Source organism: Glandiceps talaboti, chromosome 10 (assembly GCF_964340395.1).
Source record: "Glandiceps talaboti chromosome 10, keGlaTala1.1, whole genome shotgun sequence".
Classification (NCBI taxonomy): Eukaryota; Metazoa; Hemichordata; class Enteropneusta; family Spengelidae; genus Glandiceps; species Glandiceps talaboti.
Window position 1 is genome coordinate 22033286 of NC_135558.1, and position 27957 is coordinate 22061242.

A 27957-nucleotide genomic window follows, 5' to 3' on the forward strand; every position below is an offset into this window, starting at 1 on the left:
GCTCGACAGTAGTTGTTTGAAAATCACTGCCGTTCATGTACTCTTTTACGAAAACTGCCCTCACTGAAAAGACAAGAACAACAACAGCGCCATCACTGAAGTACATATTAATAGGCGATATTAATGTCCGGATATCTTTCGTTTTTGCCTTTCATAAGGAAGGATATATATTAGAGGTAACAAGTCTGTCTGTCTGTCTGTCTGTCTGTCTGTCTGTCTGTCTGTCTGTCTGTCTGTCTGTGTGTGCGTGTCTGTATCAGGTGACATTCTAAATTTACTGGTATATAAACGGTGAAATTTCAAATTTACCTGCATTTTACAGGCAATTTCGAAGGTCGCACTTGCAAGTAATTATTTATACGTCGTGTAGACGACATATCATGACTGACATACTCTGACTCCAAATGTATCAAAGCATATGAAGACAGACAACGTTGTTGATGTTAGATTTGATTGACACTTCCATTAGATGACAATGGACAACCATTCACATGAGCAGTGTACTCAAGTTTGATAGGTTTGTTCTTGTACATGACTATGTCGACAAGCCTCCGGTTTCGACACAATTTGCCCTTTTCTGATTTTCCATTTGCTACTCCTGTTTGCCCCCCCCCCCGACATTGGTGATTTAAAGATTTTAGTTCAACGTCTCTCCTCAAATCATGACAGTTTGACTAAGTACCTACACAGCAGAGAACCACAGGCGACGTTTCAAAAGCAGTGGCTTGAAAAGTTCACTCGTCACAGTGTGGAAAATCTAAAGATGTAAGATTGGCATGATGGCTTGAACAATTTGAGTGGATGAACATCCATACCATTGAAGACAGCAAATACTAACAATAGATGGCAGTATGTACAGAGTATGGTGTTAATATTGTAAATTTTCGAAAGAGAAGTCTGATTTCGCTTTGGAACGAGGAAAATTGGTTGAAAAACAAACAGACTTTAATGGAATACTCCATTTCAGTGACACACGTTCAATTCAAAGACATATATTTAGCGAAACCAGCGATGGCCAGTCCCTTGGTGAAAGCCCTTGGTAAAACTAGTACTTAAAGGGTGATGACAAAATAGCAGAAATGAAAATAAAGATAAATATTGCCTATCTGATAGGCAAACAAGAACTGCCATTTTCACTATTTCCCAGTTACCGCTACTGCTCAGAAAAAATGGTGTCGGTATTAAATCCAACCTATGATAACATTCATAAATGCTCAGAGATGATCGGAACAATTGCTGGACGAATCAGGAATGACTTGGCTAACAACATCAGAAACGAAGCTAAATATATTTCTATTTTTGATTGGCAGCGACACTAATAGAGCTATGCAGGAGTTTGAAATAGTCTACATGCAACGAGTAGACTAACCGACTTGTAAACTCGTGGTGAATTTAGTGGGACAGAAGAAAGTCAACAGGCACATGCCAATGGTGGTGTTATTGCGACAAAAACTATATGTGACAAAGTTGATGAAAGTTGGAAGCAGAAACTTATAGGATTGGGAGCAGATGGTCGGTCGAAACAGGAATGTAAACACTTTACAGAGGGATGAAGTAGGGCAATATCACTTAACTGTATTAAAATTGTTAAACTGTTACGATGCTCACCGTGAAGTATGTAAACTTTCTGATGTGTTATAGCAATGTTATGAGGGTTTGAATTTCGTTTATTATTTGCCGTGGAAACGGGTGTACATATCCCTGGTATGTAGGGGATCACGAAAGCTGAGTGAAGTCGAGGATGGCAAGCTTTCCTGTGTTGAGAATAGGAAGCGGGCATTTGAACAACATTTTTTGACAACTAACTTTCACTGGGGCTTGAAAAATAATAGATATATATGCACATTTCTTGCATAAAGACTACCCTTGCGGAAGGCATTCAGTTTAAATCTGGTTTTACTCTCTGATAGCATCGACCAATATGCAACATTAAGATTCAACCAAAGAAACACATTGCAAACGGATTCCTAGTCTATCTTTGCAAATCGTACAAATCACAGATCATATGTGTACTGAAGTTTCACATCACATCACACCACATCACAACCGCTGGTCCGCTTATGTAATTACTCGCTACCCCACATCTGAACCCACACTATACAGACTGCTAAGATAATGAACTGTGATGCCTTGCTTGGCATTTGTCTATGAATATGCATTTCCATAAAGATGTCCAAAGGCCAAGACTTCTCATGAAGTAGTCAATACTTGTCTTGATTTTAATAGTAGTCAAAACCAAGAGCCTTAGTATTAGAATACTAATTTTTAAAATTATTGTATCTACACTAACTAGGGTCACTTCAGTTTACATGAATGTAGACATCACATGTATATGGATGGTTACCTTTCACTTGAGGGATTGTCTAACATTAATTGCAGACATACTGACTATGTGCAGATAAAAATGACAATATGCATGATGTGAGTGTCAACATCACCATGGCAACAGTGCTCTTCATAATATTTATATTAGGGACCGGTCAGTTTCTTAGGCCGGGGGGGCGCAGTGGATTTGTAAGGGGGGGGGGGAGACCCTGTTTTTGAAATTGGCCGCGCCGCGGGAGGGGGGTCATGCTGTTTTGAAAATTGTGGAGGGGGGGGGGGGTCATTGTGATTTGGATTGTGATGGAAGAAAGAAATCCTTTTTCGACAATGGCATATAGCCTTGTCTGAAATGTGGTACATGTAAATATTTGTTCTCATCTTTAATATTACTTATTAGTTCAAACATAACTATACATACACATATACATGTATTACCTAGCTACCACACTAGTCACAGAACATGTCATGTAAATGCTTGGCTGTTTCACAATCAATGCTTCACTTATATTGCACTTTGGGGCAAAAGTGAACTTGAAGGTTTCGTAATGGTAATCTTCATAGATAGCTTATAAAAGAAGTTAATCTAAATTGTTCAACTCGTCAGTATGAACTTGTCAGAAGGGATTGATACACTTTCTATTTTGGACACTACATGTTATTTATTGACACTACAAATCACCACATCTCATCAGATTCCAGTTTCTATTATACACTAGGTATTACCAAATAAAGTTCTCTAACATAAGGGTGACTTTATTATACATGCAATATTGATGCCCCTATACTAATGTTACGGGTCCATTTTTATGTGACATGGGAAACTCATTTACATTTACGGTAACTTTTTGAAGCTTGGAAATATTACCTCAAAGGGAATGAATAACCTAAACATTGCCTTATTAGAAGCAAAAAACTGCAGATCTGCCCGCGGGAAAACCCCAAGGACTCCCTCACCCCAGAGGTCACTCATGCATTCAACCAACAATCAGATGCACCAACAACCTTACATAATGATGCCATTTAACTTTTTAAGAACGCATTTTAACCCTATGTAAATTATAAAGAATATTTTCGATACTTAATGGCGCTGTCTTGTAAAGCATGGATTAAGTTATTGCTTGAAAGGGTCTGAATAGCCTAAATATTGGCTTTAAGAGTAAAAATCCTCCAGGGCTTCTAGAGGGAGACCTCTCGGACCCCCCCACCACATGAGGTGGACATATCCCAGTCTCAAGTTCTTCCCCTATTACTGTCAAGATGCTATCAAAGTACATTTCAAAAGTATTTCAACCCTATGTAGTTGCGGTTGTTGTTCTGTTCCATAACATTCAGATATATTCAGGTGTTTACCTAATATGTCTTGCCTATAAATACCTTGAGAAGAATTTTTCATTCAAAACGTCGGATTTTACATCTATTTATTCGGACTGTCTCACAAGTTCCTTATGCATTTCTACATTGCATACATACATACATACATACATACATACATACATACATACATACCTACATACATACATGCTGTATATCGTGCCTTGATATCCTTGATAAAGAATTTTTATTCAAAACAAACATCGGATTGTATTTATTTATTCGGATTGTATAACTCGGTCCTTATGCATTTCCTTACATGTATACATACATTCATACATACAGCGACACACACAGACACAGACATAGACACATACACAGAGACAGATAGACTAAGCGATCGACCAACCAACCAATCAATCAATCAATCAATCAATCAATCAATCAATCAATCAATCAATCAATCAATCAATCAATCAATCAATCAATCAATCAATCAATCAATCAATCAATCAATCAATCAATCAATCAATCAATCAATCAATCAATCAATCAATCAATCAATCAATCAATCAATCAATCAATCAATCAATCAATCAATCAATCAATCAATCAATCAATCAATCAACACGATGGACCATAGGGCTTATAATCATACATAGTCAAATAACCCAGTATACATTCTACGTTCCAATCATTCAGTAGAGCGCTTTGCCAAAATTTTTCTGTTATGTTACGTTGTTTGCACCTCATCAGAAATAACAAATTAAACGTCACCCACACCCATCCCATAAACAATTGGAAACGCATATTACACTATTTGACTCTTTACTTTCATTTGAGCTCAAGTGAGGTACACTCTAGACACATATAGTATACTATACCGAGTTCGTTCTGTCGACATGAACAGCGCCACCACGTGTCAATACAACAGTATGAAATCAATTCAACCACAGTGAACTTGCTGGCCTGTTAAAATCGACATAAAGAAGTAAAGTATTCAAGGAAAGTAGCGTTATCATAACTGTGTCACTGTTGATATCAAAGCAATGTTCTCATCGGCGGATTCTTGAATCGTGAGAGTAGTGAAATATTTCAGATGATGAACAATTGTTGAATACTAGTGACCCAATTATGTATGGGGTGTTTTATCACTACAAGGGATAAATAATTTATTGACATTGCAGAAACGTACAACAGCGCCCTCCTTTTCATATTTTATCACAGAAATTAGAATTGTTGAATACTATTTAAAGTGAATTGCCAGGAAAAATCTTAGACTAACTATTTAAGAGCATAATTTTCAAAAAAATAGAACCCTACTTTAGGATAATAGATTAGGCTCTTATTTGATTAATAATTGAAACGATTTCTAAAAGAATGGCACGATTTGATGTTTAGTGCTGCCAATGTTTCAAACAGGAAACAATGTCCTCAGAAAAAAGAGGGTTTACAATCCTGATTACTTCAATACTCTGGTGGTTACCACATTTAAAAACCTTCGTATAATATTGTGGCGGTGAAGATTTTCCAACCATAAAAATGGTCCTAATTGCACATGGCGATTAATAACCCGCATCTAAGCAATCCTAACATTTGTTCTCTATGTATGTATGTATGTATGTATGTATGTATGTATGTATGTATGTATGTATGTATGTATGTATGTATGTATGTATGTATGTGTATCTCTGTAGATTTGAATAATTTCATTAAAAACCATTACACCTGTTCCACTACATACTTAGATTAATATCTCAAAGTTCTTTCAGATTCTTTATAGTTTGCCACACGTTTTTGCCAACTGACGGTCATACTATGTATGATAACTATAGCCAAGATTTTTGCATTCCATCAATTATTATGTGTAGGAACAAAAACCTCCAGACTGTCCTCACTGAAGGCATTCAGTTTAAATGTGGTTGATATTGTCCAAAATGTGCTTTAATTGTTTCAATCAAAACAACGACAGTTAACACTGGAGTATTACGTATTAATTAATAACATCAGCATTGATTCTACATTTAAGAGAAATAACACGGAAAAAAGAAAATCCAAGTTACGTAAAATGTATAATTTAAAACTACATATATTGTGATATAGAAAAGGGATGAACATGAAGTTTACATGTTAATTTATTCAACTAATACATCTATATAGAAAAGAGAGAGAGAGAGAGAGAGAGAGAGAGAGAGAGAGAGAGAGAGAGAGAGAGAGAGAGAGAGAGAGAGAGAGAGAGAGAGAGAGAGAGAGAGAGAGAGAGAGAGAGAGAGAGAGAGAGAGAGAGAGAGAGAGAGGGAGGGAGGGAGGGAGGGAGGGAGGGAGGGAGGGAGGGAGGGAGGGAGGGAAAGAGAGTGAGAGAGAGGAACAGTCAGTCAGTCAGACAGACAGACAGACAGACAGACAGAGGAAGGCAGACACAAATACATCGCATGGCTGTCACCAAACTCATCATTGAATATAGGATTTAGAAGATATGGCGGCGAAGCCAAACGTTTTCAACTTGAGAGAAAGAGAGAGAGAGGGGGGGGGAGAGGAAGGGAGGGGGAGACGTGTGGACAATATATACGGTTCCTAGTCTAGTTTACGAGCAGACAATTGAGTGTCGATATGACTAAGGACAGTCACAATTTTTATCTAGATCTGTCAGTACTGGAAATATAGTACAGATCAATATAATTTTAACAAATATTGTAGAAATAAAACTGCAGTACTGTTTTCATAATAACTCATGGCGCCTATCTTGATCACGACTTGCGAAGTCTGTCACATAGAATCACTTTTTAAATCGTTTTTAGCAGGAACGCCTGCAGTTGCCTTCTTTAAACCTAGTGAACAAGATTGAATCTGATGGGAAACTGTGCTTTCAAAATGTTTATCTACCCGAAGGCTATTTTCTACCCAAAATGCGAATTATACAAAATTTGTTTCCCTAATACATTTCAGGTCATGTACTTAGGTTTAATATGCAGCCTAATTTACAACCACAATTCTTATATCTTAATATACATTCCTCGTTCTATTTCATTCTTATCAATTTTATACAGGCCTTCCACTTTTTTGCCATTTCTACTTAATCCCACTGTGTTAAAACAAAGTTAGAGTTGCTGCTTATTTATACGTATGTATACGTATATGCTGAGCTGTTACCTAGCAACACCATTATTCAGACGCCAACGTGTATAATGGTCTATACTAAATTCATTTACTAATGGTTTTTTGACCTATGACAAACACAATTCTTGAATGAATTCATTCCCAGCTTTAGTTGAGGGTACGGGATAATATTACTTTGCTGATAACGTTTCTTAATTACTTCCTGTCAAGAATATAAATGCTTTTCAATTCCTACTATCCCAAAAGTCGCAATGTTGGATTTAACTAACCCACTTGTTTACGGCATGGTTTTTTTCTCCAATTCCTACTATCTCTCAGTCGTACTAAGTAGACACAGTGATGCGATATGGAAGTCTAGCTAGGTATGTGGCTGATAATTGAATCAACTCATTATCTCCGTCGTCGGCTGACTGTATATAGGGCTGCGTTTGATGATAAAAGATAACCCATTACTGACAAGAGAAGCAGCTCAAAATTAGTTAGAATCACGTCATCTTTATGTGATTTGTAATACAAAGACAGATAGATAACAAGGTGCCACACAATTTGTTGGACTTTGCAACTCTCGCCTTCACAGAAATGATGTAAAATGTGACAGGCCGTTTATTTCATCATTTAAAAGTGATTAAAAACCGGATTTAAACTACGAAGCCTACATTTTTGTGTGACACATTTACTTGCTTTTTTCTGCATACATCATGGCAGTCAAGCTTCATCGCTTTCGACAGTGTCTTATATTGGTTCCGTGTAAATGGTGTGTAGATGAGCGGAACGGAAAGCTTCAAGTATTCACCGCGTCATGCCTATCTCCATGATCGATAATAGAGGTATTGTAAGAATTGGGACAATTTTGTCGAGATACGAGGTTTCTGTCATTTGAACGATGACGTTGGCACTTAACTTAATTTTGAAAAATCAATGCAGCGCGGTCTGTAATTACAATGTGCATTTGTCACCGTGAAGTTGGGGTAATATTGTCAATGGCAAAGGAGTCAAATACAAAGTTCAAGATCTGGGGCACGATAACACCTGACTACCTAGTCAATATCATTAAATCGCCTAAATATTTCAACTTTCCAAGAATGTTCGTGAATGAAACTAAAAACTAAAGACGGTTGAATGTAAATGACATTAAGCTTGTCAACTACAAATGAAAAAAATGCATAAAACGTATAATTGTATGATTTGTTCTAGTAAAGCGAGTACATCATCAAATGACAGAAACTAATATATCTTACCTGAGTAATGGCAATATGTAATTTTGACAGCTGATATACATGCAAACTGTAAACAGTAACGGAATTTTTACTTTAAAATATTATGTTAAACCTTATCATCTTGAACTATAGTATTTACACTTGTAGTCTGGTTAAAAGTACCTGTACACAGGAGTCAAGACTTTGTATGAACACTTTAAAAGTACCTGTACACAGGAATCAAGATTTGTATGGACACTTTAATGATCTAGATGTTTTATCTAAATCTAATGATAGAAAGTACTTTCATTTGGTTCATGTACATAGACCTTACACCACTTATAATAGAGAAGATTGCTTTAAAGGCGATCATTTATAGTAAAATATAGCAAACGATTTGTCAAGTAATTTAGCGATACTAGTCATAGATAAGGATTAAGTTGAAATTGATAATTTGTACATGGTTATGATTGATAATTTGTACATGGTTATGATTGATAGCATGGACAAATTGATAGTGTACTTGCAAGTGGGCGCTTAGCATAATCTTTATCGACAGACAAACTAAATACATTGCCCAAGTTTTGTCACGACGTGAAAAAATACACGTACTGAATACTTTGCCAAATATTTAGACAGTATCCCCTGTCCAACGTTCGTTGAGAGGATCCTTGGTAAATACAGCTGGGATTTCTAGTTCCTGACAGCAAAGGTATTCTAGTATTATGATTCGTGTAAGACATTTTACGTTTCTGATGAGCTAAAGAAACAAGTGACTTTTTATTTCCATTCCACAAAGTAGATAATCGCAATATCCGTAAAGGGCACACGATTCGAAACCACCATTTAGAGTGAGTACCTCGGTCATTTAATGTAAAGTTACTGTGTAACATTTGATATTATCAGTTTCATTATCAATTCTATTCGTTGTCACAAGTAATGAACCGTAATGGACGGCGACCTGTTTACTCTGACGGAGACAATTTGAAGTGGCATAGCGAGGCTTCCTGTCTTGTTGGTATACGCGTAAGGTCAAAGTGATTTATTTAGAAGAAGTAGGCTTCCAGCAGTTTACCCTAATTGGATCAATTACAGAGACGTTTTTTCCAGTTAGTGACCATCCCCATGTAAAGACATCAGCAAAGTAGAATTCCCATTGGAATTTATTTTTCTTGGTTACACGATGTTTTAGTATTGATTTGTCAGTTATAGTTTGGCTTGCATTGAAGGAATAGAGGATTCTTTTTACATCAGTCACGGTGTCATCAAATGAAAGCGGGAAATTGCCTGATCCCTGACCCCTGATCCAGAGTATCTCTAAATAACTGTGGTAATGGAACTTAAAGATGCTTATTATTAGAGGTAATGGTAAATCCATTCCCGAGAGAAGTGATTTTCTGAACTATCGTATGTGATATTTTGCATGTTTTTGACCTATAGGGTATAAATATGTTGAACTGGCCCTGATAAATTTCCCAGAAGTCTTTTTCTTTAGTAATGATTTTTTTTGTATTCATACTTGTTATCAGTACTTTAGTTTTGAACTCAATTCAGTAAATATTCCGATACTAGGTGCAATGATCCGGGCCACCCCTTTGCAAAACAAATAATGAAATCGAGCGAATAGAAACAAATTGATATCAGGTTTGTCGAGACTATTACGTAATAAATTAACCCACAAGAGGTGAACCCTGAGCAGTTTATATATAATTACATTTAATCACGCTAGTCTACTATATTTATGGATTAGAAAATGACTTTGTGTCACTAGAAAACGGGAAATACTTCATTTAGGGCATTAAATCGGCAGCAATATTACAAAATATGAAATACAATTTGGTCTAAAACATATCATGTACGCGTTGAAATTGCATTCTAGTAGTTTGTATATTACATGTGAGAGAGAGACAGAGAGAGAGAGACTGACAGAGAGAGACATAGGGAGACAGACAGACAGACAGACAGACAGACAGACAGAGACAGAGAATGACTGAGTGACTGAATGAGTCAACATATCCACTTATGCCCAGATGATTATTGCCATGACTACCAATCTTTTCATCCCTTGTATAACTATGCGTGTCATTTTCCTACGATCACAAGCACGTTGCCTGTCAATTAACATCGTTTCAAAGGAAGAACATAGATTGACAACAGCAGCGCGTGGAGATTGTCATTGTGTCATCATTGCCATTACTGGTTGATATTATGTAGCAAGTGTTTTGGGAAAGTCTCCTGTTAACGGCTAGACGTACGGTATATATATATCACATTAAAACTACTGTTAACGAAAAGATATATCAGATAAATACTAGATATCATAGTACAACTACTGCTAACGACTAGCTATATCAGATAAATAGTAGATGTGAGAGTGGAACATCTGTTAACGAATAGATAAGTCTGATATCACAGTATAACTACTGTTAACGACGCTTGGTTGAGACAAGTAGTAAATAGCCTACAAATCTATACAACCTGTTATATAGTTATGACCTGTATACTAACGGTACAATTTCGTTGTATGACTCATAATGGAGGTATACTATAACGCAGTGGCAAGCATAATTTCTACTGAAAATAACATGTTAGCGAGACACACTGGAATGCGGTCAACGGACTCGCTGTGTACCCTCACAACACAATTTCCTGTTTGATTGTCCTGTATATATGGCTTATCACATGTAGGGGCTCTTTGTGAAAATACTTTTTCATTTAAAATCACACCATCTCTATTTGATAAAGCTGCCTAGCAGCTAAAAGCAATATATACAGTAAGAGTTATATATTAAACTCTTATTACTCTGCATATTAATATCGTCTCGTTGGAGTTAACGTTGCCTATATTAAGAATAAATTATTTAGTTAATTTGAGCGGAATTAAAACCAGTAATCAATTGATTCGGTTTGATTCGGAAATGTTTTTAAAATGATGCGACACAGTGGTTACATGGACTCTGGTAGCGTTATTGTCAGCTTGTACAATTCCACATCTGTTGGTAACAGATATGTAAAGACGTCGACACTGTTCATACACATAGTTTATTTATAATCTCCCTTTAGTCGGAAATTATTAACTATTTTTTTTGAAATAGAGGATATGACACGTCGTAGTAATTTGTTAGTAATGTATGATTTATAATTGGGTTCAATTTCCCATACATGTAGTGTAATTACAGCATTTCATTTGAAAACATTTTACAATAAATGTTTTGAATATCGTTATCGAAATAACATTGGTAACACTACATTCAGCAGGTCTGAGTTTCATATCCTATTTCACATTATATAACTTATAAAAAAAGAAAACAGTGCCCAAGATAATGAGTTTGGATTTGAACTTTCCTCGAAGAAGTAGATGGATTACAAATATAAGAATCCGTTGAAATTTTCATTTTCAGCATATCTTTGTACGACTTAGGGAAATATAGATAACTCTATCACATAATTATTTTGAGCGCCAGGCTTCATATTCAATTTCATTATGGGAATGTGCAAAACAAAATACCGTGAATGTGTGATGTATACTACTACTATTAATACACCATACTTAATTGGTGTAAGGCCTAGAAACAAATTATGTGGTTCCGATTACGCTCAATGTTAGGATAGGTGGGGGTCGGTATATTTTTCATTTTATTTTTTATATTTATTTTTTTCATGTGTGAGTGTCTAGCTTAGGTAGTTATGTTTTCTGTTCTTTCCCACATGATATGGTCTCTGTGTTATTGACTTCTTCCCATCAAATGTACAGCCATTACAGATTAAAAAAAACAGTTTTATATTGTCTTTTTAAGTTGATTTTATTATTTTTTTCTCGAATACGTAACAAATAGTTTAGGGCCGGCAGTGAAATTAGGTGGGGTCGGGTAACCGGAGCCAAACAATTATTTTTTAGGCCTAATGGAATATCGCTGTAATTTATTATAACGTAATCCACATTCATAATTTGACAGGCAATGTTGACAGCTTGTATACACATTGACAATTTTCCACTACATTTAAGTATGTGTAGCCACTTTTACTGGGAGTATACGTTATAAAACTATATAGACATTTGATCAATGAGACAACGATGAACATTCCTTTCATTAATAATGCTGATTCGGCTTTTGTTTACAAATTTAAATTTCACATAACGAATATAATTTGGATTATTAACACACAGGCTCCACACACAATGTAATGGTAAATATTGATATATGAAAAAAACCCAAATATACACATGCATATATTAACGTGTATGCGAATAAAATAGTTATCCCTTTGAATATTTACTAGCTTTGTATACACACATATGTATGCGTGCGTACGCACGTACATACACAGAGAGACACATACATACATACATACATACATACATACATACATACATACATACATACATTTATACATACATACTGACAGACAGAAAGACAGACAGACAGACACACACAAAGGGCTACAATTCAGGGGACACGGGTTCGAGTACTACATGTGTTACTTGTCGTTACTCATTTTAATTTGCTTTGTAATGTTTGAGTGAGTTTCAATCATTGTGTGTAAGTACATGGTGCAATCGATTGTTGCAAAATGTAGGACTAGTGTTGTCAAACATATATATTACATCTCCAGAGACCATCATTTACAAGTGACGTCTTTCCAGGTTTTATACCATTACCAAGTATGAATGATGTCACAATGAGAATATTGATAGTGGTTTTTTCTTCCGTAAGGAAGAGATATATTAGTGAGTGAAAGTCTGTCTGTGTGTGTGTGTGTGTGTGTGGCTGTCTGACTGACTGACTGTCTGTCTGTCTGTCTGTCTGTCTGTCTGTGTCATCATTTTCTCCATAACGGCTGGCTCAATTGAAACGAAATTTTGAAGACATATTCCGTAGTAATGGTAAGACCTGATTAGTTTTGGTAAAAATCCCGTGAATATTAATGAGCAATTTACGTAATTAATGGTTTTCGGGAATTAGGCTATATCTCAAGAATGCACGCTTCAAATTCAATATAATTTGATACATACATTTGCGATACCAAAGTGCACTTGTTCTGAAAATATCATTGATGTAGCTTTTAGTTTTAATAAGTTATTGGCATATTTTTGTCGGCCACTAAAAAGGAAAAAATAGTTTCTTGTCAGGAATCGTTGTCCAAAGTGATGCGATGATGCGATTATTTTTTTTACATTCTCAACAAATGTTAATCAATCTACTTATCATTGCAGTTACTGTTCTTTTTATTTAGTACTTTATTACAGCAAGTGTGTATGTGGGGCAGATGTCATAGGCTAGTTCATGATTAGTTTTGCAGTTGTCTTCACTGGTGGCAATTAATGTAGGGAGAGTTACTTTTGTGTTTTCCCTTTCATCTGCAGACTGAATTGGCTTACAGAAGAACAAATTAACGCGGGAAGTGGGGTACTTAAGTGATGGGCGCTGTCCAGAAACAATTTTTTTTTTTTTTTTTTTTTTTGGGGGGGGGGGGGCTTTTAAAACTCTTTCTACGGTAAGTGCTATGCTACAACATTCTGTAAAGCTTCACATTACATGTTGTTGTTGGCCAGGAGATCACTAACAGCAATGGACAAATAGCAATCAATGAGAAAAAATAACTTATTGCATATGTTCTGTTGTATTCCAACAATTGTCTGTAGGAATGACAATCTCAAAACTTTGCCCTTATGGAAGACATTCAGTTTAAATCTGGTATATTGATGTGTTTTATTGTCCTACAATTCTAATAATTTACCTTTGAAGAAATCATTTGGCATGTACAACTGTTACCAGTTGACATTTTTACCCCAGTAAGAAAGATTATGAGAAGTGTGTGCCTGTGTGTGTCATCGTTTTCTCAAAAACAGCTGGCTCAATTCAAACGAAATTTGGTGTATATATTCCTTAGGGTGATGGCTAGAACCGAATAGGTTTTGGTAAGCAATATTAATGAGCTATTTACATAATTGACAGTTTTCGGTATTTAGGCGATATCTTAAGAATGCACGCTTCTAATACATGGTACATACATGGTACATACATTGATGATAACAAAGTGCATGTGTCATATAAATTTTGATAATATAGCTTGTAGTTTTGTTGAGTCATTTGCGTAATTAAAGATTTTCAGTAATTAGGCTATAACTGAAGAATGCAAAATTCAAATTCAATATAGTTTGGCGCATACTTCAAACCTAGGGAAGGGCACATGTCCTGAAAAGCTTGTTGATATAGCTTCTAGTTTTAATGAGTCATTTGCATAATTATTGATTTTCAGTAATTGGGCTATAAATGATGAGCGCAAGCTTCAAGTTCCATATAATTTAGTACGTATATTCATGATACCAGGGTGCATGTGACGCAAAAGCTTACTGATGTAACACTTAGTTTAATTAGTCATTTGCATAATTAATGATTTTCAGTAATGAGGCTATATCTTAAGAAAGCGCCCTTCATATTAAGAATAATTTGGTGCACACATTGATGGTAACAAAGTTCATGTACCATATAAAGTTTGATAATGTAGCTTTTAGATGTAATGACTCATTTGCATGATTAAAGATTTTCAGTAATTGGGCTATATCTTCAAATGCATACTTCAAATTCAATAAAATTTGGTACATACTTCAAACAAAACTAATCGTATATGTTGTCAACAATTATTGTGTGTAGGAACGAAAATCTAAAGATTTGCCCTTACGGAAGGCATTCAGTTTAAATCGATTTACCAATTAAAACTTATTGAAATATGAGAGACAGCCATAAGTAAATTGTTTAAAGAAATGATATTGTATGATATATTTACTCAAAACTTTGCTGACAAGACACACACACACACACACACATGATGGTTTGTTGCTATAACAACCATTAAGTCGATCACAATTAATTTGGCTGGAAGTTTAGACTTATTTTCGTAATTAGTGAGTGTGCGGTATGTTTTTTCAACAACGCTATATGCATACTATTCATTATACACACTGCAGTCTTAGTTTAACATTATTAATTATCAACTTTGTCTATTCGTGAACAAATAAACCTAACATTTCTACACATTGAAGTTATTTCATTATTTGTACGGTTTCATTTTTACATTATTTTTCAAATATTCGCTAAAGCGTGCATCTGAATAGATCTCGTCAAATCAACAACTGTTGTTTTAATTATGTCAAATTTCCACTATTGTTAAAATTGCCAAAAAATGGGTATTTGAATAGAGTATTACATTCAATGTAGTCCATTGGGCAACACATCGGAGATTGCTCGCTTGACTATTAACACGATAAGTACATTTACCTAACTAGTGAGAGTTTGCAAACATAAGAAATATTTACATATCAGTAGTCATCGCAAGTATTGATTCATGGTAAACTAAAAACTACGGTTGCGCTAACGATTTTGCAGGGTTTTATGTCTCGGTTGATATGTCGTTCTAGTTTCAAATTCTAGTAAAATAATGCACACTGTCCATATTCTCTACTTTCAAATGCTAGTAAAATAATGCACACTTTCCGTACGTTTTAATTTGCTTACTATAGTACTAAGTAACACAAATTGCATTTGCTGTTTGATATCCAGGATGAAATTTGAAAACGCGTTTTCACTGTATCTGTATCTGTATCTGTATCTGTCAGATCTGTACGTTTTATAAAGTTATCGAAATTAAGGATGGCTCATTCTCCTTGACATTTTGCCTGACCTTTGATGTGCATGATAAAATCATATCCTGACCATTGCTACTGTTGTTACCACGTTCACCTACATCGTCTTTAATAATCTGGAAAGTGTCTCTAATCATAGGTATCTCGCTCGTTTTGAAACAAAATGTCTTAAATTGAACTTTGCATTAATTATCACAGTTGATATATAATGCATACGTTTAGCGATATAAACTAAGTCTACATTTGCTGATATCAGTAAATTGTCAATCATGTCTTCATTATACAAATCCGGAAATCTGCGATATTTAAATATTGACCTTAGCCTGGTTAGTTAATTGAGAAGCGTATATTGACCTTACAAAACATTGATTATTTTAAAGAATGACAGAAATTATTCCAGAAAGTTTGACCTTTAACCTTAGTGGAAATGACGTCAATCGCAGCTATCTTCATCAGGCAATGAAATGGTTGTTTGCAAGGATTTCTTTTGATGACACTTTACTTTTCATGTATCCATGTATTTCATGTCAAAATTCGCTCAAAATCATTTTGAATAATTCTGTAAATTTACTTGACTCAATAGGATTACTGCAAAAAGAGGATAGTTTACAGAGCTACATGAAAGCAAATTCTACACAGGTTCAATTGGTGTATGTTGATCGATTGTTTTAAGAGCTTATATTTCAAGGGTTGGGTTTGGCTGTCGTATCATCAGAATACATTGAATGTGAACGATATTCAAAGTGTGGATATGATTGAATGGGATGCAGCATACTATTGGGCCAAGGGGATTTGCAATCGTCAGCTGCCATTGATTTTCTAGCCCTTTTATTCAGCGGGAGAGCAAGTATTTTCAGTACATATCTAACAAATCGATTGATTGATTGTCCGTGACATCTTGAGAAGCTGGTAAATTAAAAGCAAAGAGAGGGCTGGGGTAGACATGCGATTATCTTGAGAGCTATTTGATGTTCATGAATCGTTCATAACTGCCTGCCTCAATTCACACTTATATAAAGAAACAGCTTTCCGTGTTAGAATCGTCAATTTTGACCTCCTCTAAATCTGATATCCATTTGATATGTATCAGTTAGACAGCTGACCCACGTTTATGCGATAGCTTGTCTTCTGCACCTTCTGATATTTCGTATTGCATTCAGGCTGGTCAACACTAAAATATATATTTTGAATAATGAAGTTTTGGTTTCTAATGATCTTTCACTCGGTCGATATAAATGTTGAGGTGTTTATTCTTTGAAATATGTTTGGTTTGATGTGAAAAATTCCTGACTGATATATTCAAAGCATTTGTGATACATATTAATATCATATTCAAAATAGAAATTGAAAAATAAATCTGATTTGTAAACATTGATGATGACATTCAGTTTGTCATCTGGGAAACAGTAAGCTTGACGTAACCAGGCTTCGAACAACAAAGAAGAGATAATTGAAACTCATTAATATTAAGACATGCCTCAACAAAGAGAACGTTGCGTTGCTTAATAATTATGCAGATTCAAAGTATGTTCTGAATATGACATTTGTGTTTAAAGACTGGAATTAATCCTGAATCTAGTGATTGAAAGCCGATATTATAAATTGAATACCATTGCCATATTATGTACCCGTAAAATCTAACAATAGAATGTTATTATGGTTTAAAGCCCATACATTAATTTTAATTAATAATTAATAAATTAAGGCATGCAATGTCGTATGGAAACTACATTTTCTCTGTAATATTATGTAATGTTAATATGGACTCTAGGGGCTGATTGTGTCACTTTACTATCCCCAGTAAATATATTCATTAAGGTACTCAATTACGTACTCTTCGTGGTCAGATGTAGTACAATGATTGCACTTATATAATTGCAGTCTTTGGGGACCAGCTGGACAATTTTCAATCACCACTATACTCAATGTGAATGTTGCCATCCCGATAGGCTATTTTGATGATGGACTCTCTAATCAACGTCAACCAAAGGTGAAATACTAAAAGAAAGACGTGACGATAGATAATAAGGCAGTCACGAATATCAAATGAGAAACGTATGAAAGGGGTGTCTTTTGGCTTAATGAAGTACTGCTGCCTTTCATGTGGAAAAAGCACATACATTCGTGAATAACAAGAAGTAAGAAACCTCTCATTGAATATAAGGTTTCTTTCATAGACGGTGAAATGTATTTCATCGGCTCCGAATTCTTGTGAAAGGAAATTATCACAGAATCACCACAATGACGCTTCTCTATCAAGAAATGTTTTTCTAACTCGTCAATTTTAGTTGTCCTAAGCTTGTTTTTTTTCAATTGTACTATGGTAAAATATGATAAAAGAGACAAATAAAGGCATGCCTTTGTGAGATTTGTCAGTAATATTCTAAATGCCTCAATAACAAGTATGCCTTCAGCTACTATAATCTATTGCTTTCAATATATCACTGTGACAGTAAGTGTATGATCATTTGAAAATTCAAGAGAACATTGTCTGACTGGGATGTGAAATTAAAATTATTTTCCCACTTTTTCTAACTCTCAGGAAATCATACTGCCTATATCACTATCGAAGACTTGTTGATACATGGTGGCATGATGCAGATGTTGGTTGTCCTTTGGTAATTCGGATATTGTAAACTTTATCGATCACACATGATTCGAGGACATCTGTATACCAAGTAGAATCACACTTAGACAACATTTATGGATATATTAGTGCAACCCAAAGTTACAAAAAGACTCTGTTTCTCCATATCTACCATACTATACGTGCTTTATTGTCCAATATAATATAAGACGCGTCTACGATAACTACATTCTGAGTCTTGTCAGTCAGTCTGTTTCGATATTTATGGTGTTGTTATAAAATATTTTGACGATGTTTTTCGGGATAATCATATGGAATTTCAAATGTCAAGATATCGACACAATTAGTAATGTTCAGTCTTGGTTCGTGTAATATCATATAGCCTGATTAACAGATGGATCCATACATCGTTCATATTATATCTTTACCCTACGAGTGTTTTGGGATATTCTTGGGTTTCTACTTGTCAATTAAGGGGAATATTAAACCTAGCTTTTTATCTTTTCATTAGATCTTTGTCAGAACATGTATAGTTAATTATTATATGTTGTCAAACTGGACTATACGTCACGTCTGGCATGTGCACCACTACATGTCATTTAACGTCAAGCCGAGTTTTTCTGTTTCAATTATTCTGTTTACAAATAAAAAGGATCAGCCTTGTGATACAGTAATTACCTGTCAGGCATACGTTTGTGCCTACCTATGGCCAAGATAATCGTTAATTTCGTATCTTTCCCAAAGGGGTCGTCAAACCAATTTCTAACTAATGTTTATAATGACACTTACATCGTTACACATTTGTTTGATGCGCTCACTGTTGTAATTGTTGGTTGAATATTTGAACATCATTTGATTAAGTACGTTTTAAGCATATGTCACCGGGCTTACCTAATCTTCTATTCAATCATACATGATGGCAACATATGGCAATGCAAGTGTCAACACAAGTCCGAATGTCACCTGAGTCAATATATACCATCATATACATCAACGTTATTCGTCATCATATGGGTAATGTATTAACTCGTTTACACGCAGTGTAGCCTTAAATGGGCCTCCTACTACTCATCATTTCAATTAAATGAACGAATCCTTAATGCAGCCTAGGTCTTCGCAGCCTTGATTCCAAAATAATATTCATGAAATTGAAAGAAAAAAGGTTAATGGGAAATATTAATTGATAAGAAACATTTGGGAAAGGCGAATCACGGGGTTTGTCTTGTACGCAAACAACTTCATGAAATGGATAAATACAAAATTATATACACCTGAAAAAATCTTGAAAAAATTTAAATTAGAGAAATCACAATGTGAATGGTCATTACGAATAGTTTGAACTGGAATGTCATTTACTGCGTTTAAGGCAGCGTATGTAGACAATGACATTGTAATATATTGTGTATGTTTGCATAAAACGACAAAGGTGACAAATTATGGCAATATGGCAGTACAATAGATTCCTAAATATGTCATGAACGAGCAAAATTGCATCTAAAGCACATCAGAATAGAGAATGAAACTTTTCATTGTAAATTCGTACAATTTGTGTACAACTACATAAAGCAGGATAGAGATGATCATGTGTATATGCTAACGGCGTGTATTTTATTTACGGTTACATTGTACTATATCATAACCCGCACAAAGACGTTTATCCACAACGGTGGACAACCTCTCAGACCAAATGCACAAACGTCCAAAAAGTGGTTGTAATATTTTAGTATATGTCGTGTGAACATTTATATGATGCAGTCTACGTATATATACTCTATGTATATTGTTGTCAATGTTCCGTTTCATATTCCCTCCAGGAATCTCCTTTCTCACTACACTTTTAAAGTGGCTCGTTTTAATTTTACTCAAAGGAAAAATTCGTTTTTACCTAGGACCTTCAGTTTTATCAATACCTTGCAAAACGTTGACATGTTGTCTCGGTAATTTTACAAAAAATTATGAGCATTTGTAAATGGGGTAATCCGGTATAAATAAATAAATACATACATAAGTAATTAAATAGATAAATAAAAAAATAACAAGATAAATGATGAGAAATGTATATTGACTTTTCTACTTGATATTGACTTTTCTACTTTTCTATTAGTACAGGTTCCATTGCGTAAATGTGCATCTTGGGAAAATGCTGAGGTATCACTTTGTTCTCGTATAAGCAAAGCTAAAATGAGAAGTGTTTACTGGCTAACTTTATGGTATTTCGGGTGACTCTCAAAACGCGAAATGTTGATATCTATCTGTCTGTCTGTCTGTCTGTCTGTCTGTCTGTCTGTCTGTCTGTCTGTCTGCCTCCTTTCGAGATATCAGTTTTAGAAGTCAATCTATCAACACAAATTGGCATGACCTGCTTAATTAGTGAAATCTTATTTCAATTTTCCTTTTTACTCAGAATATATTCATATTTACAAATTAATACATATCTTCAATGTCTTCATAATTTTGTCGAACGTGGTACATATATTGGTGATGTTGAGATACGTTTAATCTAGATAAAATAGTTGAAGCAGTTAGACTAATTAATAATATAGCAATTTCAAGATATATCTTCTACGATAGCTCGGAATTCCCCTAATTTGTTTGGATGTATTGTCGATACCATGATAGTATCGTAGTTAGTATCAGAGGATATACGTTATCTACATTCTGTAAATTGACTTTGGCCAAAGTAGACACTCTGTCACTTAACGTTTGAAACAGTAAACAGAGACGGGCACATATGCTATATATATCTAAGAGGAAAATTATCAATATATTAAAAAGATAAAATGTCTCAACATCTGAACTATTATTATTTATATATATGTTTGATTTAGTCTTAAGAAGGAACTTATACCTATTAATTTTACAGGAGTACTTGTAAAACTGTATAGTTGTCTTCAAATATAAATGAAGAAACTGACGTTGTTCATTGTTATACCTAGTTTACTCAGCATGTCCCTAGAATGACATCTTTTCTATATTTTAATGTGAGAGTTATTAGCCAGATGCAGAGGATCTAAGCAAACAATTAGAACACTCTTTTCAAACGAAAGGAATGTTGCCCATTTTGTCTGTTACAAAATAATGATAATTATATATCTCGATCTATGGACAATATAGAAATTGGTCGACTTTCACGTGAGCACGTTCATTTAGAATATTATATTTAGTTAACGCACATATTTCTATTAATCATGAATCGTCATAAGGCATATTTCAGAAGTACCAAGTTTAAGAATTTAGAGTTTAAACCACAGCTAGTGCAGACCTGGAATGACATAGCGTCACATTACTTTTACAAAATGCCGTCTCTGCTCTCAGTGGTTATTTATCTTTCTCCATGGAAAGCAAACATGTGCCCTTTTTACCCTATTTGTTGCTGCCACAATATTAATCGTTAACAACCTCGTCGATCATTAGCACTTGTCTCAATCTGTTGTTGTTGTTGTTGTTGTTGTTGTTCGTTGTGACCAGTTTGTAGCCACACTTAAAACGTCACACATGTAAAACGTGTGCTGTGTTCAGAAAAAAAACACATTTAAGGCTATGTATCACAAACGATAAACATTGACTTAAATATTGTCATTTTGAACACCACCAAATCTTGCGGAAGAAATAATACAAAACGGAAGACTGTGTATTTCTTTAGCATTAACTGGTTGACGTATACCAGTGAAAATCCCACATTCTACAAATCAATGTAATCCACAGGGAATCAATAGATTGTCTCGTACGTGCAGTAAGTTAATCCCGAAAAAGACTTCAACTCCATCCTCGGCTAAGTGGATCAGTTATGAACTAACTTGATAGCTTCCCAGTGCGTTTGTGTTTAAACCGATTGATGTCATGACTACTTTTCATCTATGGACAAGTTCATTTAAATAGTAACCCACAGAAGAACGGACTAATGAAGTGGGATCGTCTTTCCTAATGTATAAATGTTGCTAACGTTGATCGATTTACAGTTTATGCTAACACGTTTCATCTAGTCATCCTTCTGGTGCCTCGTCTATAATTTACTAAACTTCACAGACTGACATCTTACCACTTCAAGCTACTGAAATGCCTTCCTACTTAGTTGTGTGTATGGCTGTTTACATAATCAAAGGACGAAATAAAACCTAGTTAGCTTTATGCAATGCAGTAGACAAGCCCCGAGAATAAACTCTCTCCAAGGTATACATCATTTTTGTTTGGCAAGGAGAATTTAAATTTTAAAATACTTGATCAGTGACTATTGGATGGAGCTCAGACAAATAACATCTTCCCAAATTACTCCGCCTTGTTTAAGCGATTACTTTGTCAACTTTACATAACTATTTATTCTTGCTGTGGTAAGGAGACGTAAATGTATCCTACAATTATCTCTATATGTACCAACATTACACAACTGAGATGTAAATGTATCTTACGCTTATCTCTATATGTTACAACGTTACATAACTGAGATGTAAATGTGTCTTACGCTTATCTCTATATGTACCATCTTGATTAAAATTGTGACAATTGTACTTACAACCTATTCCTTTCATCAATAAGTCAACCTTTAATCAACACATTAATCAAAAATGGCTCTCGAAGAAAGACAAACAAACAAACAAACAAACAAACGCGCGCATGCACGCACGCACGCACACACACACACACACACACACATACACACTGAATGCTGTCTGTCCAATCATAGCAAGTTCATCTAGTCATTAGTAATAAAGTAAGCTCATAGTATAATCTAAAACATTTTGTTGTCAAAGTAGTATTTTACCTGAATAATTTGACCTACCTTCATAGAAAATATTGTTTGGACGAATTAAGTTTTGTAATAAGTTAAAATTAAGGCTATATATTGGGATATCAGTCAATTGTCTACGATTAATACGTCTTGTATTTGCTGTGGTCAAGACTCACAATATTACAAATAATGAAAAGCAACCAGAAGTCGATACAGCTTACATTTTTAAATTCATGACAAGCATACAATCCCATACATAGTCAGGACTTTGAGCTTGAGTAATCTTTCTTTCTCAGGGTGCTTTACAGCTAAAGTCACAGAGAATTAAACTATTCGCAACTGCCACTTGCAATTCCATCGTTAATAACAGCATTTTACATTAAAGAAACATTTATCTTGTGAACGAGTAGTATCCTGCTTTGTCTAGCTATGACGTGTGTTCCACATAATAATATAACGAATCCTTAGCTAGTTTCTTCTTGTACGCTTATTAAGTAAGTTCATAACGTCACTGTAAACTTTGAATCTATCACAATCGTATTTCTAGAGTGCAACATAACTGACATCTTTGGGTAACTGTCAGAGTTCGTTCTAACATCCTTATCAACCTTTGACTTGTCTTTAATATTCTCAGCGAATAACTAATTCTACAATGAAAGTAATTTCCATTACGAATATGTCAGCAATGAGATACGTATATTACACACTTCCATTTTTCGATTTGATTATCAATTTAAAAGAATATTGTCTAAAAATAATTTAAAATTAAACCCAATCGTCTCTCTTCTTTCGTCGATTTGAATCAATTTCAGTTAATTAATGAAAGAACAAATACACAGACACAAAATTTAATTTTCACAAACGTTAAAGTCACGTGTCATTTAAAATGGGCCTTTAACAGTTGACGAACGAAACCTGGTCACATTTCATAATGAATAGTGCAAATTATAGAACCTTACTATATAATGGAAATGCTAAAAATGGGCGCGCCCGTAATATAGTACACTGTATGTTTAATATTTTATCTGCGTATTGCCAAACAGTTGACAAGTAGTGAAAATACCTATGCGAGATAGTAATCAAAGAAGCTGCGGAAAGCTGAGGTAATATTACTTGGTTATGTTTCTTGCCCAACAGAAATGACGAATCAGTAAACAGACAGCTGCAAATGGCTTCAGTCGATGTAGTACAATTCTATAACATTTAGCGTATATACTATTTATAGGATTTTTATCATATCAAAAAATTTACCGTTAAAATGTTTCAAGAATCCCATCAAGATATAAACTTAAGAATTGAATGGATAAAGTTCCAAAGTGCCATCGTCCTTGATCTATGAATTCAGATAATTAGAAATGCTGTACACAATATATTCCTTTAAGTGACAATCTGTAACACGATCACTAAGGCCTTGTCTAAGGACTTTAATACTAACTGAAAAAATTGATTGATTTCAGCCGTGTATTGACAGTTACACCCTCAGATCTGACCATGTAAGACTTTAGAAATGTATTACTGTCGACATTCTTTATACAGTTTTCTGAGTATTAATATGTCGTACACATTTATGCTTCCCAGTTTATAGTTTTATGCATTTATTGACTGTGTTGATATGATTATAAAAGGAAACCGACTAGACGAATGATTGTAATATGTCAAGGGACACAATATCCTGTCAAATCAAATGATATATGCTTATAACATATTGATAGATATTGATCGATGACAACGTATGGGAATAACCTTGTTATTTTCCAGACAACAGTTTTCTCTTGCGAGATCTATAGCCGAGGATTTCCATAATACATTAGCAAGCAAATAAAATCATCAATGTTGTCAAAACATTAGTGTACACAATCATCTGCATATTACCTGAGCAATACATCACAACCAAGTCTTACATCACGAACGACATTTGGCTCGGTATCAACATTTTGACTGCACAAGACAGACAGAAAGACAGACAGGCAGACAGCAGGCAGGAAGGCAGGAAGACAAACACATATAGATAGGCATACAGAGACAGACAGACAGAGTCAGCAACAGATACAAAAGCACACATACATACATACATACATACATACATACATACATACATACATACATACTTATTGAAATAAGTGAGAGAAAACGATGAGGTAATAACGACGAGGAATGATGGAACAAAGATACATATATCGGGACATCTAGAGAACAGACAGACAGACAGACAGGCAGACAGACAGACAGACAGACAGACAGACAGACAGACAAGTGAAAAAAGAGATGAAAGAGTAACAATAAGACATGAGAGATTACTAGTGATATATGTTTCAATGGGGAATTTGGTCTCAATGACTTGTAGGCAATAAACATTTTGTGAATTCCCGATAGAGTTTTACTGAAAATGTTAAAGTGAGAACTTATTGTGATGACCAAGGTTTCGCTAGTTTATATTTCGGCGTTTAATTCAGATGGCCTGAATTTATCACATACAATCCCTACCCTCCTCAAACCTCATTGATTTTACTAAATAAATGGAAATAAGGAATTTAATAGTAGACTACGGAAATCGGAATTTCCACATATGTAAGTTTTCATAAATGTTCCGTATGACATGAATTTCTAACAAAGGAAATATAAAGTCATTAAGGTTTGTTTAATACAAGTATTTCCGGTAATTAAAATAATGTAATGTCACCATAAATATAGCGACTGTAAACCTGACAGATATTGTCCAAGATAATACAAATAGTTATATTTGACGTATTGCATTAACATATTTGCTGATTTATAACGGTGCTGTTTGTGTTTCTCTTTGCACAGATAGCGATTATCAAATGTGTGAGGATTGTAATCAATTTCTTTTCAAAATATTTGGTTAATGAGGATATGAGACAAAGTGATAAAATGAGAAATGTTTCTGAGTCATTTCCTTTTAATTTCTTTATTATAAATGATATATAAACATTTTTCACTCCGTCAATATTGAATACTTGCACCGAGTCATAAAACTACCTTCGAAAGTACAAATTTGCAAACTCACATTTACTTGTCTAGTACACATGGATAAATGAATGCTCTTTTAGAGTTGTGCGAGTGTGATTGATTCAAGAAAGTCATCCATTAGTCTTCGAATCGGCGAAAGCTACATAAAATGAATTATTTGATTTAAACATTCAATATCTTGATATGCAAATGACTACGCTGCGTGATCGATAACGTAAGGCAGATAAATCTAGGTCTTGAATATTCATCTTTTTAATTTTAACATGAACATTCCCACATACGGGACATACGGGACCAAATACAATGAATTAATCGACTAATGTAACACGTTTAAATCTTCATGTTGAAACGCTCTAAAAGTTGTGTTGGCACGCAACCGATCACAAAATGGAAAACTTGAACGGCTGTAAAGTACACTTTCCATATTACATTTAAATCACATTATTTTATAAAGACAATATATTTATGCAGTGTTTTGAGAACATGTCACGACCAGGACATAGGAAATGTACATGACATTGTATGTTCTCAAAATTTCCATGTTCAGACAGGACGTTTTTTGCCATCATTAGATGTCAACAGAATAACCAATATCAGAAGGCTATTTTGTCACATTGAAGCTACACAACTGAAGACTAGTGACAAGGCATCAACAGATTATGTAATATTAATCAGTGAATTAATATCACCGACATACAGGGTGTCTTCGTCATATCAAGTATTGCTATTTTGCATGTAAACAACATGTCCTAATCTAAGACAAAAGCCTTCGGGCTACTAAAAAGTTTATCTTAGTGCTGCAATCATGATTATCCTGGTTTCACACAATTTACCTAGGTAAAGACACCCAGCCGAACAAGTGAAAGACACTCATCTCTTTGTAATAAGTAACCTGTGATAGGATAGTACGCTTGAATAGTGCATGTTAATTGATGGTACTGCCTAAGGCCAAGAGGCTGTTTATCTCTGTCCCTTTTCTGACGTCGTATGCATTATGTTTCCAGGGAACGTTCGTGATCTAAATTTATGATGAAGTGCGCAAAACTGTACGTGCAGCCCAACAATTATCCGACAGTGTACTTAACAAGGTAAGCCTCCCGTGGAAAAATGCGATAGCTTTAACGTCGTTTGCATTTATGGGCCATAATTTACGACAGAACATATGGAGATGTCTTGGCTAAATAATGAGTGTATTCAACAAATAATTACATCATGGTATGGGAGTAAATATTACACTCTACGGGCAAAAGAAATGGGATTCAAGAAACGTTGTAAATTGACACACGCTTTAAACCATAACTATTGGAAACCTGCTGTTTGTTTGTTTAGGTCATTATTAGCAGATGTATAGATGTATTATATGGACATAGTATTAACGTTGCAATCAACTGTACTGTCTGGCATGGACGATATGAACATTAGTGAATGTTTGATTATGTTTGCTATATTTCCGGTTTTAACGCTTGACATTAAGCATGGAGGAAACGCAATTCATGACAAACCATATTTAGCGTAAGGATGTTAAAATATAATGTATAGTTGGAAAAAAACCCGACTTCATTTCAGAAAACAGCTTGCAAATATGTGAGTGATAACATGGAAGGACAGGGGTTGATATAATTCAATTGAGTAAAACGTGGTTCAATATCGCCAGAATATATCTTACCAGCAAGATCCTAGTGGAGGGTCAGATCGAACAGCCCTTAGGGGTTCCTTGGCTCTCGGTGTCTTTCGTATCGGTCTCGTAGTCTTTACTCTTCTCAAAGTAGTCGGAGATGTCTCAGGCTCCTCGTCGATTTCATCAAGATTAAACAGTGAGCCTCCAAACACATTCTTGTATCGGCGAAATACCCCGGTCATATTCTCGTTCAACACTGGTGACCTTGTTATTGAACTACAAACACGTACGTATCCAATGTACAACAGAGTATTTTAGTCCATAAACTGGAGCATGCAGCTTTCTGCACACTTTGCCGTGGTTTCTGATCAACACAGGAACAATGATGTATGGTTGCTGGGTAGCTGTGGAAACACAACTCAAATCAAGCCAGCAAGTACGTAC

At 34.9% G+C, this 27957-nt stretch overlaps 1 protein-coding gene across 1 annotated transcript in view; it reads right to left on the reverse strand.

Moving 5' to 3' along the window:
• LOC144441507 (GTPase-activating Rap/Ran-GAP domain-like protein 3) overlaps positions 1-27755 on the reverse strand; it is a 137328-nt gene extending 109573 nt beyond the window's left edge. The window contains exon 1 of the mRNA XM_078131092.1: positions 27562-27755. Coding sequence (XP_077987218.1) covers positions 27562-27755 — 194 coding nt within the window. The remainder of the gene's footprint in view (positions 1-27561) is intronic.
• Between the last annotated feature and the right edge of the window lie 202 nt (positions 27756-27957).